Source organism: Oryctolagus cuniculus, chromosome 4 (assembly GCF_051225735.1).
Source record: "Oryctolagus cuniculus isolate XC-2025 breed Fujian yellow rabbit chromosome 4, ASM5122573v1, whole genome shotgun sequence".
Taxonomy (NCBI): Eukaryota; Metazoa; Chordata; class Mammalia; order Lagomorpha; family Leporidae; genus Oryctolagus; species Oryctolagus cuniculus.
Window position 1 is genome coordinate 4,878,306 of NC_142870.1, and position 16,479 is coordinate 4,894,784.

At 54.5% G+C, this 16,479-nt stretch overlaps 1 protein-coding gene and 1 long non-coding RNA gene across 5 annotated transcripts in view; one reads left to right on the top strand and one right to left on the bottom strand.

The window, feature by feature from the left end:
- The window catches only part of DSCAM (DS cell adhesion molecule), a 718,036-nt gene that overhangs the window by 559,459 nt on the left and 142,098 nt on the right, over positions 1-16,479 (top strand). For 3 of the 4 annotated variants that reach the window (XM_089330520.1, XM_070071799.2, XM_089330521.1), the window contains exons 12-14: positions 7,902-8,098; positions 9,897-9,993; positions 10,562-10,690. In XM_089330520.1, the coding sequence (XP_089186646.1) occupies positions 7,902-8,098; positions 9,897-9,993; positions 10,562-10,690 (423 nt within the window). Of the gene's footprint in view, positions 1-7,901; positions 8,099-9,896; positions 9,994-10,559; positions 10,691-16,479 lie in introns of those variants that run through there. The other variant, XM_089330522.1, reaches the window with a different exon arrangement.
- On the bottom strand, positions 12,650-15,042 carry LOC149126878 (uncharacterized). Its single transcript, XR_016232227.1, has 2 exons — positions 14,036-15,042; positions 12,650-13,668 (listed from the first exon to the last, which is right to left on the bottom strand). It is a non-coding gene; the product is annotated as an uncharacterized LOC149126878 (long non-coding RNA).

The following is a 16,479-nucleotide window of genomic DNA, read 5'->3' on the forward strand; positions in this document are numbered from 1 at the left end:
TTCTACTGCTTTCCCAGGCCACAGCAGAGAGCTGGATTGGAAGTGGAGCAGCCGGGACTAGAGCCGGTGCCCATATGGGATGCCGGCACTGCAGGATGGGCTTTACCTGCTGCACCACAGGGCCGGCCCCACTTGCTTGTCTTCCCCCACAGGAAGCAGCAGTAGCTGTACAGGAAGCTGTGTGCTTCACTGGCATCCAGGGACCACATCGTGGGTTTGGGACCAGTGTGGTCTCACAGGGCCCTGCTCCAAGGGTTTTAATGTTCTGGAGCTGCCGTCTGAACTCCTAATCATTTTATCCATGAAGCTGCACGTTGTAAATGCATTCTGATGGCCAACGGAGCAAAACCTGGGTGCATGGGGTCCCTGTGCCTATGCCTTCCCATCTCCCCAGAACAGATACTGGCCGTGTGCTCCCCCACCCCTGGGCCCCAGGCCTCTCCTTCCCCGGGTCCCCCAGCGGTGGCTCTGGTCCTCCATCCCATGGCACCCTGGGTGAGCATTTGAAGATCAGGGCCAGGATCCCAGTTGGGGTCCTCTCTACCCCAAAGAAGCAGCACCATGGCGCTTGTAGCGATACTCAGTTGGGTGGGCCTCCAGGTACCAGCACTCACCCACCTGGAAGGGTCCTGACTCAGTCCCACCCTGGCCCCGGCTGTGGCATGTCAGTCTGGTGCTGGGAGGGGTCTCCAGTAGCTGGTGGGCACATGAACATTTGGTGTCAGGTGATGGGGTTATGTCAGGAACCTGGGAGAATCAGAAGTTACCCAGCCACTATCCCGTACCTGCAGGAGTGCAATGCTAAATGGAAAATAAAACCACATGACTCATGGAAAGAGAGAGACCGAAGAAGAAAGAAAAGTTTAAGTTCTAGAACTGTAGACTCAGCCGGCGCCGCGGCTCACTAGGCTAATCCTCCACCTTGTGGCGCCAGCACACCGGGTTCTAGTCCCGGTCGGGGCGCAGGATTCTGTCCCTGTTGCCCCTCTTCCAGGCCAGCTCTCTGCTGTGGCCAGAGAGTGCAGTGGAGGATGGCCCAGGTGCTTGGGCCCTGCACCCCATGGGAGACCAGGAGAAGCACCTGGCTCCTGCCATCGGATCAGCGCGGTGCGCCGGCCGCAGTGGCCATTGGAGGGTGAACCAACAGCAAAGGAAGACCTTTCTCTCTCTCTCTCTCTCTCTCACTGTCCACTCTGCCTGTCAAAAAAATAAATAAATAAAATAAAAATAAAAAATAAAAAAATAGAACTGTAGACTCACCTTCTTCCTGCTGTTTGAACAAGGAGCTCCACATTGTTCACTTTGCTCTGGGCCCTAAAAGCTGTGGACACACTCCTGTCTGCATTATCCCTCCAACGTCCGGCTGCTCCAAGGGGCAGTGGGAGGAAGCACTTACAAGATGCTTATTTTAGTGCAAAACTGTGGGGAATCCATGCTCACAAAGGGTCTTCAAAACAAAATATGTGTTATTTAAAAAAAATTCTATGCATAGATTTCAAAATGTGCATCCAAAGAAGCGTATCTTTTAATTCTGTTTTGTCACAAGCTTTATGAAGTGCCAGCGTATGCCCCTGGCCTGTGGGAGAGATGCAGCAAAGGAGCCGAGGAGGACGTCCTGCGGAGGCCCCCCTAGACGGACTCATGCCCAGATCAAGTGGCTTCCAGGGGCGCTCTGGCCTTGGGAACAGAGCAGGGCCGCCAGGGCCCCTGTGACAGGTGTTCTGTGCCCCGTGGGCCAGCCCTGGCCTCCCCGACTAGGGACAGGCAGTAGGACTCTGCGTTTGGAATGAGGAAACCTGGGCTCTCCCATGGATTCCATGAACTCATCCTGTTTTATTAGGGGCAGATGGAGTTAGGAGGCCTCTCCTCTACAGGAATCCCCTTGCTTGCGAGAGCGGATGTGCAGTGATCCGACACTAGAAAGGACTCAGAGAGACAGGTGCCTTGGATACTCAGTGGGGTGTGAACTCTGACCTGTTAGCCTTTTAGGGGAAAAAGGAAAATAGGAGGGAGTGGGAATTTCATCAACCTCAGGGGTTAGGACGATAACTTTACTGAATTGCTTTGACAATGACATTGCGATTTTAAGACCTTACCACTAAGATAAAGCTTTGATTAGGGGTGAGCTAGAAGTGAAAAAGGATAGATTAGGCCGGCACTGTGGCTCACTAGGCTAATCCTCCACCTGTGGCACCAGTACCTCGGGTTCTAGTCCTGGTTGGGTGCCAGATTCTGTCCCGGTTGCCCCTCTTCCAGGCCAGCTCTCTGCTGTGGCCCAGGAGTGCAGTGAAGGATGGCCCAAGTGCTTGGGCCCTGCACCCCATGGGAGACCAGGAGGAAGCACCTGGCTCCTGGCTTCGGATCAGCGCAGCAGCCATTTGGTGGGGGGGGTGGTGAACTAACGGAAGGAAGACCTTTCTCTCTGTCTCTCTCTCTCTCACTGTTGAACTCTGCCTGTCAAAAAAGAAAGGAAGAAAGAAGGAAGGAAGGAAGGAAGGAAGGAAGGAAGGAAGGAAGGAAGGAAGGAAGGAAGGAAGGAAGGAAGGAAGGAGATAGATTAGTCTTTGTCAGTCTGAAACACGCCAGTTCTCAGCCACCTTGGGAACAACGGCGGGGGGCGGGGGGAGGGAGAAGATGTCAAGTATGCACTTAATCCTAAGATTCTCTTATTTTCTGATCTTTATTTTTGCCCCTTCAAGGCAGGGGTTTGCTGTTTGTTTCTCTTTCACCATCTGCACAGACATCTGTTAACATAAATTTAAATTCAGTGAATCTGCTAGAAATGATATTTCTACCTCTCTTGCGTGTACTGATGGTGTAATTGAGACTCTACTTAAAATGACCCTTACAAATACATCTTGGGCCATGTCTACGGCTAATATGTGTCTCCCACCCCGTTGTTGTGTGGCTTAAATACAGGTGCCGTGTGTGGCAATGTCTCAAGCACACAGTCACATTCATACAAACTGGTTGTTGCCGTGTGTGTGTGTGTGTCAGAGAGAGAGAGAGAGAAAGAGAGAGAGAGAAGAAGAAGAAGGGGGGAGGGAAGGAGGGAGGGAGGGAGGGAGGGCGGGCGGGCGTGGAGGAGAGGGAGATGAGACTCGAGGGACCGGGACAGGGAGAAGCAAGAGCAGGAGGGCTGAGAGGGCCCTGGCAATGAGGCAGATGAGTGGGCTCGGGGCAGGCTGCGTGTCAGAACCGCCCTGAGACCCGAAGACTGATTCAGTTGGTCTGGGGTGGGGCCTGAGCCCCTGGTGATGCCAGCTTCTGGGACGCAGCCAGGTTGGGAGCAGATGATCCGTTCCTCTCCCCAGAGTCAGGTGAGAGACCCGAGCACAAGGCAGGAGAGGGTCCTGTCCACTCCCAGCAGCGAGAGACTGGAGCCAGGCTCCTGGCTCCACCTCCTCCTTAGCTGCGACATGGGTGAGAGGGCGGCCGATCTCCAGCCCTTGTCGGGGCCCTGGTGGGACCCCAGTGAGTGCCTGAGGCAGCCTTCCCAGGGCCCGGGCTTTGAGGCACTCACTGATTTCTGCTTTCACCTACGATGACCTAGAAGGAGAGAGGTGAGAGTCGTGCATCCTGTGTGTTCAGCTGCAAGAGAACCGGGAAAACGCGTTTTGACTCTGCACGAAGATGTTGGTTATGGAACCCAGGCGATGTGTAGAGGGCGGCTGGGCTTCCTCTCTGTTTGAGAGTTTCTCCTCATAAACTGTTGACTGGGACGCGACACTGGAGGAGGAGCAGCCTGACACTGTGCTCTTGTCTGCTCCAGCCTCAGTTTCTCTGCCTGGGCACTGAGCCAGCCTGGTTGCCTCAGGCCTGACCTCACCCTCTCCTCCGCCAGCCCCGTTCTCTTGCTCTGAGACACCTCCTGGGATGCAGGAAGCCCCAGATGATCTGTGTCGGGGTCGTCACTTGCGAGGGCAGTGATGGCTTCAGGATCCATCAAGTGAGACGCCGCTCCACTCTTACGCTGGGGCCTCTGGCGCCCAGCGCTCTCTGCGTGTCGCCTTCCTCCTCTGCAGAGTGAAGGGATTGTGCCGGAAGCTGAGGACAGGAGGCGTCACCAGACTGTTCCACACCTGCCGTGTCCTTCCCGCTGGCATTTCCAGCAGGGCTGGGCAGGAAGGAGAGACGTGAGAACCTGCAGCTTCGACTTTCGGCTCTAAAGGCGCTGAAAGACTTGTGGAGACTAGAGGGTGGACTGATCACAAAGATCAGTGATTACGAATGCTGACCCCCCTTCTCTCATACCCTTGTGTGGACACATCGTTTATTGCTGTTATTTGTCGAAACATTCCGTGATACTCGGTTCCTGTTGGTAAGGTTTTCCTTTAAGAGTATGTTAGTTATTGCTGGTAGGTCAAACCCTCCAACTTGCCGCTGTCTCTGTTATGATGGGAACAGAGTTTAGTCATTAATGCAGGGAGGAGGCTGGCGGAGCAGTTAGATGTGGCGGGGGACACTCACTGCCCGTATCAGAGTGCCTGGGGTCAAGTCCGGGCTCTGCACTCCATTCCAGCTCCTTCCCAACACCCCCTGGGAGGCAGCAGCGAGGGCTCCAGTACTCGGGCTCCTGCCACCCCCACGGGAGACCCGGAGGGAGATCCTGGCTCCTGGCTTCTGCTGGCCTAGGCCCCAGCTGGTACAGGCACCTGGGTAGTGAACCTGATGATTCACGATCTCTCGTTCTCTCTCAGACTTTCAAACAAAATGAAAATTAAAAAGAAACCATTGATATAACGATGATTTCTTTGCTATTACTGTGATTCTGTGTCTGCTAGCCAGCGTTCTGGTAAGGGCTTAACAGGTAAGCTGTAGAGGGAGACGGAGGAGGAAGCCCTGGCTCCTGGCATTTCTGGGGGTGTAAATGCTCCCGCGTGTCCTAATTCGGCAGTGAGACTTAACCACTAAGCACACACTGGCAGAGCACTGTGCCGTGACCAGATTTACATATTTTGTGCCAAGCACCAAGGTATTGCAGAAACCATGGTTCTTAAAAAAAAAGTTATTTATTTGAGAGGGAGAGTTAGAGACAGACAAAGGGAGGGATGGAGAAAGATATCTTCCATCCACTGGTTCACTCCCCAAGAGGCTGCCAGCAGCCAGTCCCCAGCTGGCAGGGGCCATGCAGAGACCCAGGCTTACTGCCCTGCAGGTCCCCACCGCGCGTTGGAGGGGAGCATCCCCCACAAGGCTCACGCCATCCCCTCTGCGTCTTGGCAGCTCCTCTCACTCTCTCCTCTCCCCTCATTTTTCTCAACCAGCGAATGTTCCGTGGTGCTGCCGCGTGAGACATGGTGCCAGGGTTACTCACCAGGTGAGCACATGACTGCTGTGTGACCCAGGAGTGTGTCCTAGGAAGCTACCCAGGAACATGAGAACATGGGTCTACACAGCAACCTACACGCTCAGGTTTCTCGCAGAGCAATCCGTAGTAGTGCAAAGGGGGAAGTGTAGATATGCACCAGCCAGCGAGTGGATAAATGAACGCAGTGCCCGTACAACAGAGCGTGATCAGCAATGCAGAGGAACACAACGCTGGAGCATGCCGTGACATGGACAGACCTGGAAAATCTGCCTGGTGTGCACAGCCAGCAAACTGGGCACTAAGAGTACTTGCTGTGTCAGCAAACCGGTTGGAAGTGACCAGAAAAGGCAAGAGAGGGGCAGGCTGGTGTAGACTAGTGATTGCCTGAGACGTGGGGTGGGAAAGGCAAGTGACTGTGAGTGGGCAGGACGGATGTTTCGGGGCTGACGTTGATGCCGTGGACTTGACGTGGGTACGACTGTGCGGCTCTGTGCACTTGTATTCAGGGTATAAGCGTGGGTGTGTTCTCGCATGTGTCCTGGGCCATTTAAATAGACTTGTGTTGCCTTGGGGTGTGTCCCCCGAAATGTTTGTCTTTGCCCCCCTGCAACCTTCAAACATGAATTAGGGCCTTGTGTGGGAATAGGTTCTTTGAGGGTTTTCCAGGGTTTCCAAGGCACTTGAATTTGGCCGAGGTGGTGGGGTGGGGAGGTCACAGACACACGCCGGTTCTTAGAAATGAAGGAGGGCTTCCTGCCTACAGTTGGGGGAGACAGAAGTCAGGTGAAAATATAAATGTGCTTGGGTTGTTTTCTAAAAGTTCCCAGTCCCCTCTGTATCATCTCATTTCCCCTCGAGTTTCACAAAGCTCTTTACGGGGCTGGTGTTGGGGCTCAGTGGGCTGTGAAGGCAGCATCCCCTGTCAGAGGGCTGACGGGAGTCCAGCTGCTCCGCTTCTGCTCCAGCTCCCTGCTGAGGTACCTCAGAAAGGAGCACAGGGTGGCCCAAGGCCTGGGGTGGCTGCCACCCCGGGGAGACCTGGATGGGGCTCCTGGCTCCTGGCTTCAGCCTGGGCCAGACCTGGCACCTGTGGCCCTCTGGGGAGTGAACCAGCACAAGGAAGACATTCTCTCTCTCTCCCTCTCCCTCTCCCTCTCCCTCTCCCTCTCCCTCTCCCTCTCCCTCTCCCTCTCCCTCTCCCTCTCCCTCTCCATCTCCCTGTCCCTCTCCCTCTCCCTCTCTCTCTCCCTCTCTCCCTCTCTCCCTCTCTCCCTCTCTCCCTCTCTCCCTCTCTCCCTCTCTCCCTCTCTCCCTCTCCCACCCCCATTCTGCCTTCCATATCATCTTTTACAAACAACTTTTAAGCATTTTAAGTTATGTTAGAATCTGTACCTGAAGTCCTGGGGTGATTGCTGACCATGGTGGATGGTCTTCTCTTGTGTTTTCTGTTTTTGGTTTTTGGTTTGTGAGCTCATGATCAACAGTTCTTAATCCGGGAGAATTCCCATATTCCCACGGGTGTCCGTGGAGGGCAGTCCTTTCAGAGTCTGTTTGTGCTTCTGCCGCTGGGCTCCCCGGGCCTGGTACCCAACTCAGATCACATCCATGTTCATCCTGCACGAATCTGACCCCCAGCTTAGCTAGTCAGGCTGTCATGAGATCTCTGGGGAGACACACGCTCCTCCATCTGTAACAGGAGCCCCTGTTCCCGTGGATTTTCTCCCATCCTTATTTATATGCTCATTCTCAAGACTCAGCACCATGAGGGGCCAGACGTGAGGGGTCTGACTCAACCCCGTCTCCGGGAGCCGCAGCTGCACCACGGCTCCCGTGCGCTTGTGGCTTCAGCCCTCGTTCTTCTCCCACTTTCTTAGAACCTCAGAATGCACGTCCAGAGGTGTTCACCGTGCAGAATCTCTGAGTGGTTTGCTGAATGGGGTGGGGGCCTTGGGTCTTCCATGGCCATACATGGAAGCCTGTGAGTAGTTTTTGAGGTGTCGGAGAGGAACCCTGAGAAATTTCTCAAACACAGACTTCCATTTTCTCAGGAAATGGAAGAGGAGAGGCCCTGCTCCAGTGATGGGAGGCTGGAGGGTCGCGGGTTCCCTGGTGACCCACAGAGGTCTGCAGGGTTGATGACACGTGGGGGCATGGACAGGGCAAGAAGTGAGTGCAAGGACCGGTTCGCAAGCGTGAGCGGACACTGGCCGTTTCCTGTCTGTGGGATGCGGGCGGTCACGGCAGGAGCAGAACTCCCAGTGTCCAGTGTCCTCCCCAGATGGATGAGCAAATAAAATCACTTGCCAGGTGCTCTCCAGGACACAGGCCAAGCTGGGACACGGCAGGATCGGAGGAGCAGGACAGCCCCAGGAATCGTAAATGCACGCAGCGGTGTCCGCCGCAGGCTCCTTCCGTCCGGTTCTGTTTCTCTGCCACCTTCCCTTTCGCTGCTCGCGAGGCTGGCTCGGTGGTCTCTTGAATACCTTCGGTTTCCACGAGACGTCCCCTTCAGCCACAGGCCGCGGAGGGTCGTGGCGGGGCCGTCGCGAGGCCCGCCTTGCTGAGCCGCTGTGTCCCTTTGCTCTTCCAGTTCCGGCCATGATCACGTCCTACCCCAACACCACCCTGGCCACTCAGGGTCAGAAGAAGGAGATGAGCTGCACAGCCCACGGCGAGAAGCCCATCATCGTGCGCTGGGAGAAGGAGGACAGGATCATAAACCCCGAGATGGCCCGGTACCTCGTGTCCACCAGGGAGGTGGCAGAGGAGGTGCTGTCCACGCTGCAGGTACAGCACACAGAGGCGCGGGGGCCGGCCCCTCCCACGAGTGGGTGCGTGTGGCTGGGTGACAGCCAGCGTCTTCTGGAATTCATCTAGGGAGTGTGCATTTCTCTCCCGCTTCTTACATCTAGATGACTGCATACCCTGCCCGGATGGGCTTCATCCTGAGTGTTATTAGGAGTGGAATTATGATGCACACAGCAGGCAACCCCACTGTAATAAAAAAAAGTGAGAAGTAACTTGTTTTAATGACAGTTAATCCTAAAGGAATGACAGCCTATGCTGTGTGCATACTTCCACTTCCTATAAAAGGGAGCATTAGATGGGCTTTGAGACAAAGATTTTATAATGGACATTATTCTGCTTCTTAGGAAAAACTCTAATGTAAGAAAAAAAAATCTGTCCTTAATAGAGAATCACAAAGGCTAGAAGGAAGGTGCTACATTCGCTCAGAATCTTGGGCGCTCCTGGTGGCTGGCTGAGAGATGAGCAGGCGAGGATGCTACACACACACATGGTGGAAACGTGAAGGCTGTCTGCTCAGCAGGTGCACCCCCGGGGTCTGCCTGGAGCAGGACTCTGCCGAGGGCCGTGCAGGCCTGAGCTGGGACTGCAGAGTCGCCATCTTTCAGGGCCCAGGGAGCACGGGTTGCAAGGCCCCCTGTGCATGTCAGGTGCACAGGTCTCAAGTGTCTTGCAGAGAAGAGCACAGTGCTGGCGTAGCCCCCACGGTCCTCCTGCACGATGCACGATACTTACCAGGCCTGCTACAAGGGAATGCTGTCTAAGCATGTCTGAGTGCTTCCTGTTTTGTCTACATGATAGCAACAAGGAAAAAATCCGCTGTACGTTCAATACATATTGATGCAGTTTTTTCCCAAATGCTTTCAACCCTCCCCTGGTTGAACCCACCTGTAGATGCCAGGGCCACTGTGGCCGTGGATCTGTTTCCTTAGGTGTAGTTGTCCCAGATGCTCCAAAACTACCATGGGAAAACCAAGTGCACCAAGCTCGTCAGACTGACCTCAGCAGCCTGTGTGAGGGACACAGGGGCTGCGCATGTCAGTGCTGTTCATGTGCACACGGAGGGGCACAGAGAAGTGGTTACCCCCGAGGGGCCTCGGTGTGACTCTGGGTGTGACTGTGTCTGGGTGTGACTGTGTGTGTGTCACTGTGCCTGTGTGTGTCTGTGTATGTATCTGTTGTGACTGTGTGTGTGTGTGACTCTGGGTGTGACTGTGTGTGTCACTGTGTGTGTATGTGTGTGACTCTGGGTGTGACTGTGTGTCACTGTGTCTGTGTGTCTCTGGGTGTGACTGTGTGTGTCTGTGTGACTCTGGATGTGGCTGTGTGTGTGACTGTGTGTGTGTCTGTGTTTCACTGTGTGTGACTCTGGATGTGACTGTGTGTATCTCTGGGTGTTTCTCTGTGTGTCTCTGTATCTGTGTGTGTCTCTGTGTGTATGTGTGTGTCTCTTTGTGTCTGTGTGTCTCTGTGTATATGTGTGTGTCCGTGTGTGTATGTGTGTGTGCCTGTGTCTCTGTGTATGTGTGTGTCTCTGTGTGTCTGTGTCTATGTCTCTGTGTGTCTGTGTCTGTATGTGTGTGTGTCTCTGTCTCTCTGTGTCTGTGTTTGTATGTGTGTATATGTGTGTGTCTGTGTGACTGTGTCTGTTTGCACATGTGTGGAGGGTATCAGGCGGGGTAGGACAGAGGAGGGAAGATGCCACAGCCCAAAGCCTTTTCAGTTGTTCCCCAGCTCCACGCTGCACAATAAGATGGATTTCTTTCCGCTTTACACATAGATTTTGCCAACTGTGAGAGAAGATTCTGGCTTCTTTTCCTGCCACGCTATCAATTCTTATGGGGAGGACCGTGGAATAATCCAGCTCACAGTGCAAGGTAGGACCAAGGCAGCATAAGGGGGTGAGGAGAAAACGGAGCCATTGCTGGCAGCCTCGGCCTTCGGTCGACCTTGGCCTCCTGGCTCCCATTCCTCATCCTCCAGAGAGTGGGAACATGCGTGAAGTCGGTGTGAAGCCCTATTTCTTAGAGCCTGGGAGGACGTCACAGTGCAGCCCCCAAACTCAGGGAAGCAAACCCTTAGAATGGAGGCAGATGACAGGTCACAGGCACATGGGACGCACAGAAGTGCAGTCTCCTGCCTCTGTGCAGGTGCGGGAATCCCAGCGCGAAACCATCAGTGTGGAAAGAGGTGAACAGTGGGGGCCCGAGTGTGGTCCTCATTAGACAGCTGGATGGGAGCAGCGACAGTCATTCCCTCGGGGTTTGGCTGGGTTCTATGAATCCCATGAAACTTGGAAGTTTTGGAGGCAGAATTTCTTCTCTCTAAATATGATCAGAAACACAAACTCCCAGGCACAAAGCCTCTGTCCCCAAGCAAAGCCCCACTCTCGTGCTGTGCGTGACCTGCGTGTGCACTGACCCCGTCTTTCTGTTCCTGGCACAGAGCCCCCAGACCCGCCCGAGATTGAGATCAAAGACGTGAAGGCACGCACCATCACACTCAGGTGGACCATGGGCTTTGACGGAAACAGCCCCATCACGGGCTACGATATCGAATGCAAAAATAAATCAGGTAAGGCCTGCGTTTCCTCCAACTCTTGTCTTCCCATTCTCTGTCCTCCCTTGGCTTTCTCCTACCTGCGAGGACACACCTGGGCTCCCTCCCCCCATTGCTCTCAGCACAGAGTGTGTCTGGGTCCCAAGGCAGGGGCTGTGCCTGGGCAGCCAGGACCTCAGTTTTCTCTGCACTGGCCTCTTAGGCTTTCCTGCTGGCTGTGGGTAGCTGCTGATGAAACCAGGCCCCTGCCATGGCCTTTGGTACCTTGCCTGTCCCCTTCGCCTCCCACCTCCCTAGCTGGGTGACGGCCCCAGAGCAGGGCCCGTGTGTGGTGTCACCAGGATGAGCCACGTGGTGGGATCTGTGCAGAGACTGGGGGAGCCACTCCCCAGTGCCAAGTCATGGCTCTGCAGCAACCTCTTAGGAGGGCTACAGGGACAGGCCAGGGACACTCACACCTGTACCCAGGGAGCGCTCCCCATGCATGAGACCGGCCCAGCCATCAGGACAGGCGTGCCCATCCGTGGTCTTCCAGAGGTAGCTCCAGGGCCACTTGGAACTTCGTGGTCCATCAGCCTAGGGTAGAATCCCATCACTGTGGTCTCCGCCCAGAATTTGTACCATGTCTCATAAAAGATATGAGGAATGAGACCCTTGTTGGCACAGGTAGGGTTAATAAAACTTGTAGAGGCCACAAATCCTTATGTGAGCCTTATTTTTTTTTCTTCTGGGCACTGTGCATTATATTGTAGGTGAGGCTGTGGTGACCTAATTTTTAGCCTTTGAGTAGAGCTGTGGTAACCAATCAGGCTCAAGGCAGCTGGAAAAGGCAGGCCAAGGGGGGAGGGGAGACTGCAATAAGAGCAGGCCAGGGACGTACCAGGGAGCAGTGGGGGTGGGACAGCCGAGGGACGGCCCGGGAGGGATTGGGGCAGCAGAATTTGGAGGCTGAGAAGCAGGTGCGTCAGATCAGGGATTCTGGTTTGACGAAGAGCAGCTGAGACTCGCTGGGTCGGAAATGCACAAAAGAGGAGATGAGGCGGCTCAGTCCAATCACTGAGGGCGGCAGTTGGAGACCCGGAAAGAATGGGGCGCACACGCAAGCCCGGAGCCAGCCCCTCGCACGGGGCTATGTGGCTCTGGGCTGCACCTGTCACTCGGAGATGGAGACCAGGGTGAGCACGCCAAGGGCTCGAGGGAAGCGAGCACGCCTGGCTTTGTTCTAAGAAGTGGGTCAGGATGCAGCCGAAGAGGGGCAGGTGCTGAGGTGGGTCTGCACGTGAAGAGTATGCGGCCCAGGCAAGGCAGGCGTGCAGAGCTGGCCTCCAATGGGAGGCAGCCGTGAGGGTTCAGGACAGACCCAGGACCATGGACAAACCCGCAGATGGCAGGAATGGCCCCGTCAGTCCCCAGCGGCCAAGCACTGGCTGCAGGGCTGCAGCTGCCCACACCCGTGGTGATGGAGCACACAGGAGGCTCTGGTAGGGGAGCAGCCCAGGCTGTGCTGCCCTCAGGGAGGCCAGTCATCTCCAGCTGCCGCTGAGGAGCCGCACCTGGGCAGGGGCTGGGGTCCAGCTGAGCGTCTTCGCCTGCACGTGCCCCTTCCACCAGCTCACCTGTGAAATGGGAGACCCTCACTCCAGGCTGCTCTCTGCCTTCAAGGGTCCCCCTCCTTGGATTGCAGAATCTCCCTGCTCCCCAGGACCCCTCATCAGGCCCTCCCATGGCTTCTTCTCCCACTCATCCCTGCTGGGTGCCAAGGTGTGCTATCATGGCCATTGCCACGTCTCTGTGACTCCTGATGAATGTAAGGACTGAAGTCTGTCATCTCCACCACACTGGGAGCCTCTCAGTGTAGATTCTCTCTCCACACCAGCACCACTCCTGTCTCTTAATAGATACTTGATACATACTCTTAAGAAGGGAATAGTTTTTGAAGATTTCTTTATTTGAAAGGCAGAATAACAGAGACAGACAGAGAAGGAGTAGCAGAGATGTTCCATCCGCTGGTTCACTCCCCAAATGGCCTCAGGGGCTAGAGCAGGACCAGGACAAAGCCAGGGGTCAGGCGCTTCATCTGGGCCTCCCACTTGGGACCTAAGCACTTGGGTCATCTTCTGCTGCTTTCCCAAGTGCATTAGCAGGGAGGTGGATCAGAAGTAGAGCGGCTGGGACTAGAACCGGTACCCATATGGGCTGCTGACAGTGTCGGCATCAGCTTCACCTGCTGTACCACGATGCCAGCCCCAGGAAGGGAATATTTTAAAGATGCTTGGGTTTTACCTGGCACATAGTGAGCATCTAATAAGTGGGAACTCATGGTGTTGCTCGAACATTGCATGAAACTGCCTCTCAGTTAAAGCCCTGAGAATCCATCCATGTCCTTGAGTCCACTTGTCGGCTGTCAGAGAATCCTCAGGGGTCCCCCACTCTCCCCCAAGTCCTGAAGCAGGGACTGTGGTTCTGCATGTCCCCGAGTCTCTGGCTCCTAGCGTCATGAGTCTGCTCCTTCTTTGAGCTCCTTCTTGGTTTCTAAACCTTTTGGGTTGTCCTGCTTCTGGAACCTTCTGTCACCCTCACTCATTCTGGTCTTTGACCTCTGACGGGAATGTCTCCATGTCCATCCCCACTGCTACATTTGCCCTTGATGTCCAGCTGCCCTGCAGACCTGGGCTGTCTAACGCCCCCGTGGAAGTCGAGGTGAGCTGCCAGCAGCAGCCATGCCAGCTGCTGTGAGCTTCCTCCCAGAGGCTGTTTGGGGCTGCAGCGGCAGGAGAGAGGCTCCACGCCCCCCACCATTTGCATTGCTGTCCCCGCGGGTCGGGCCACAGAGTCCTGCCTGCAACTGCTTTCCAGCCCTGTGCCTCCTCCTGCAAACGTGTAGGTGTGGCAATGATTTTTGAGAAAAGTCTCCTTCTCTTGCATTTGGCCAAACCATTTCTCTGCATTGCTTCTCTGTGTCCATAAGCCAAGTCAAGAACTCTTCGGAAGGCCTTCTCAGCACGGGAGACTTGTATCAGGTTCTGGAAATACTGAGGTCCAGTCTTGTTACCTGTCATCAGAGAGTAGTGATGCCAAGTGCTACAGGAGAAGGACCCCACTTCTGGGGCTAACACAGGGATGGTCAGATCCCAGCTCTGCTCCTTACCAACCACATATGGGGCCTGAGTTCCTGGAGATTGGCACTGGACATAAAAGCGCTCCACCTTGCAGGGTGTTGTCAGAATCCACTCAGGTGAAACAGTGCTTCCAGACTCGCTGTACGTCAGAGTGGCCTGAACAGTGAGGCTGGCAGGCAAGCCCGGCCTTCTGACACCATCCCCTAGATATTGGGATTCAGTAGGTCCAGATCATCAATGCTAAAGTGCCCCGAGCTGTTTCCCACACAGATGTGAGGCCTGCAGAAGTCACGCATGTAAAATGCCCAGTACAGCCCCTTGATGGGAGGTTGGCTCTTCCAAGTGGAGCACAGATATAACTGGGACGAATGCGCCACAGCCAAAATAAAGAAACAGAAACATGTGCCTGAAACCCAGAGCCTGCGGTGAAGCAAGGGATGGCGGCGTAGGAGTCTCTAGCAGGGCCTCCTGGCCTGCGTTGGTTTTCCGAGGTGTGGAGCAGATGGAGCGTCAGGGAAGGGTCATGATGCTCCCTGAAGACTGCCGGACGAGGGAGCTACTCACGGAGCTGCGGTTGGGCTGCGGAACCTACAGCGTGGGGCGGCTCCTCATCACCAGCAGGCGGGGAGCTGGTCCCTCGCTGCTCTGTCCCCACGTTGACGGGGAAGCTGGGAGGTGAAGGTGGTCAGCAGCTGTGTGCGTGCCCCTCCCCCAGACCTCAGGCGCCTCCAGTGACCACAGCTGTGTCTGCATCGTCCCTTCCAGCTCCGAAAACCCCCACCCCACCTGCAGGACTCCTTCGGCCTCCGTGAGCTTCTGCTTCCTCCTGGGGCCAGTGGCAGCTTGTCTGCATCTCACTGAGCCTGGGGTTCCTCCTCCCTGTCGCAAACACCTTCGTCAGAGGCGCTCAGTGCGTGGGACGAGGCTCATGAGTGTTTCCAAGTCACCCCCGTGATGGAAACTCCCACCTTGTTTGCCCTCCTTTCAGTCACCTTCTCCTGTGCCGTCATTTGATTTTCTGCCCAAATCTCCTCTTCTGACATCGAGTTCTTGCACCTCCGATCTTCTTGACTCGAAGGATGCTTTTCCCCCTAACTGCAGTGTTGCCCGTTGCTATGATACACCATGCACTAAGAGATGAGAACACCCAAAGCAGACTTTTTTTTTTAAGGGAAAGGGTTTATTGGGGGAAACCCAACAGATGAGAGGGAAGGGGCACAGAAGGAAAAGAGGGAGATGGAGAGCAAGAGAGAGAAAAACAGAGACAGAGACAGAGGTCAGGAGATGGAGACAGAGAGACAGAGACAGAGACAGAGAGACACAGAGAGACAGAAAGAGACAGAGAGAGATGGAGAGAAAGAGAGAAACAGAGACAGAGACAGAGGTCAGGAGATGGAAACAGAGAGACAGAGACAGAGAGACAGAGAGAGACAGAGAGAGATGGAAAGAGAGAGAGAAACAGAGACAGAAACAGAGGTCAGGAGATGGAAACAGAGAGAGAGACAGAGACAGAGAGAGAGATAGAGACAGAGAGAGACAGAGAGAGAGATGGAGAGAAAGAGAGAGACAGAGAAAGAGACAGAGAGAGAGAGACAGAGAGTCAGAGACAGAGATGGAGAGAAAGAGAGAAACAGACAGAGACAGGTCAGGAGATAGAAACAGAGAGAGAGGCAGAGACAGAGAAAGAGAGAGACAGAGAGAAAGAGACAGAGACAGAGAGAGATGGAGAGAAAGAGAGAGAGAAACAGAGACAGAAACAGAGGTCAGGAGATGGAAACAGAGAGAGAGACAGAGACAGAGAGAGAGATAGAGACAGAGAGACACAGAGAGAGACAGAGAGAGAGATGGAGAGAAAGAGAGAGAGACAGAGACAGAGAGATATAGAGAGAAAGAGACAGAGATGGAGAGAAAAAGAGCCACATGTCAGGAACAGGTCCTTTTAAACCTTTGCTGGGGGGAGGGCAGGGAAGTAGGAGCAGCGAATCCCATTAGGGTGGGGGTGGAACTGACACCTGTGGTTGGGCCATGGGGTCACCTGGCTTCTAGCCATGGTGGCGGGGGCTAGAGCCTAGGATGGTGTCAGGGTGTAGATTGTGGCATAGATGAGACTGCACCATTTTACTAACATTCCCCCTTTTGTTTCTTATAAAGCAAGAGTTGTATGGGATTACATTAGCCTCAAAAGTCCAGGGGGGTGGAGGGACGGTGATCTGTCTTTAGAGCTACTTCCTGCTGACATGAGGCGATGAGGTACTCTTCGCTGGCATGGGGCGATGTCTCAAGCCGGTATCTCCTGGGTGGGGAGCCGAGTATATCCCTGTAGTAGCATTTGGTTGATCACCTGGTTGGTGAAGACCTTGGTTCGTTCCATTATCACCTCCTGTAAACACTTAAACAAACACAGTAATATAAAAGACAGGGTGAGAATAGCAACAAATGATCCTAAAAGTGGCATTAACCAGCTAATGAGAGTTCATAGAGGAGAGGAAACGGGGTGGGGGTCTCTGGACCCTTGTGAGGACTGTGTGGTTTAAAGCTGATCCCAACCAAGACTGGGAGAAAGGCCACTCAGCTTTTGCGGGTAGAGGGGTTTGTCTGTAGAAAAATTCTGAATAATCATACAACATTAAGTGGGGAAGAAGACCATCAATACAAGCAGATCGGGAGTAGAGCCATTGATGTTAG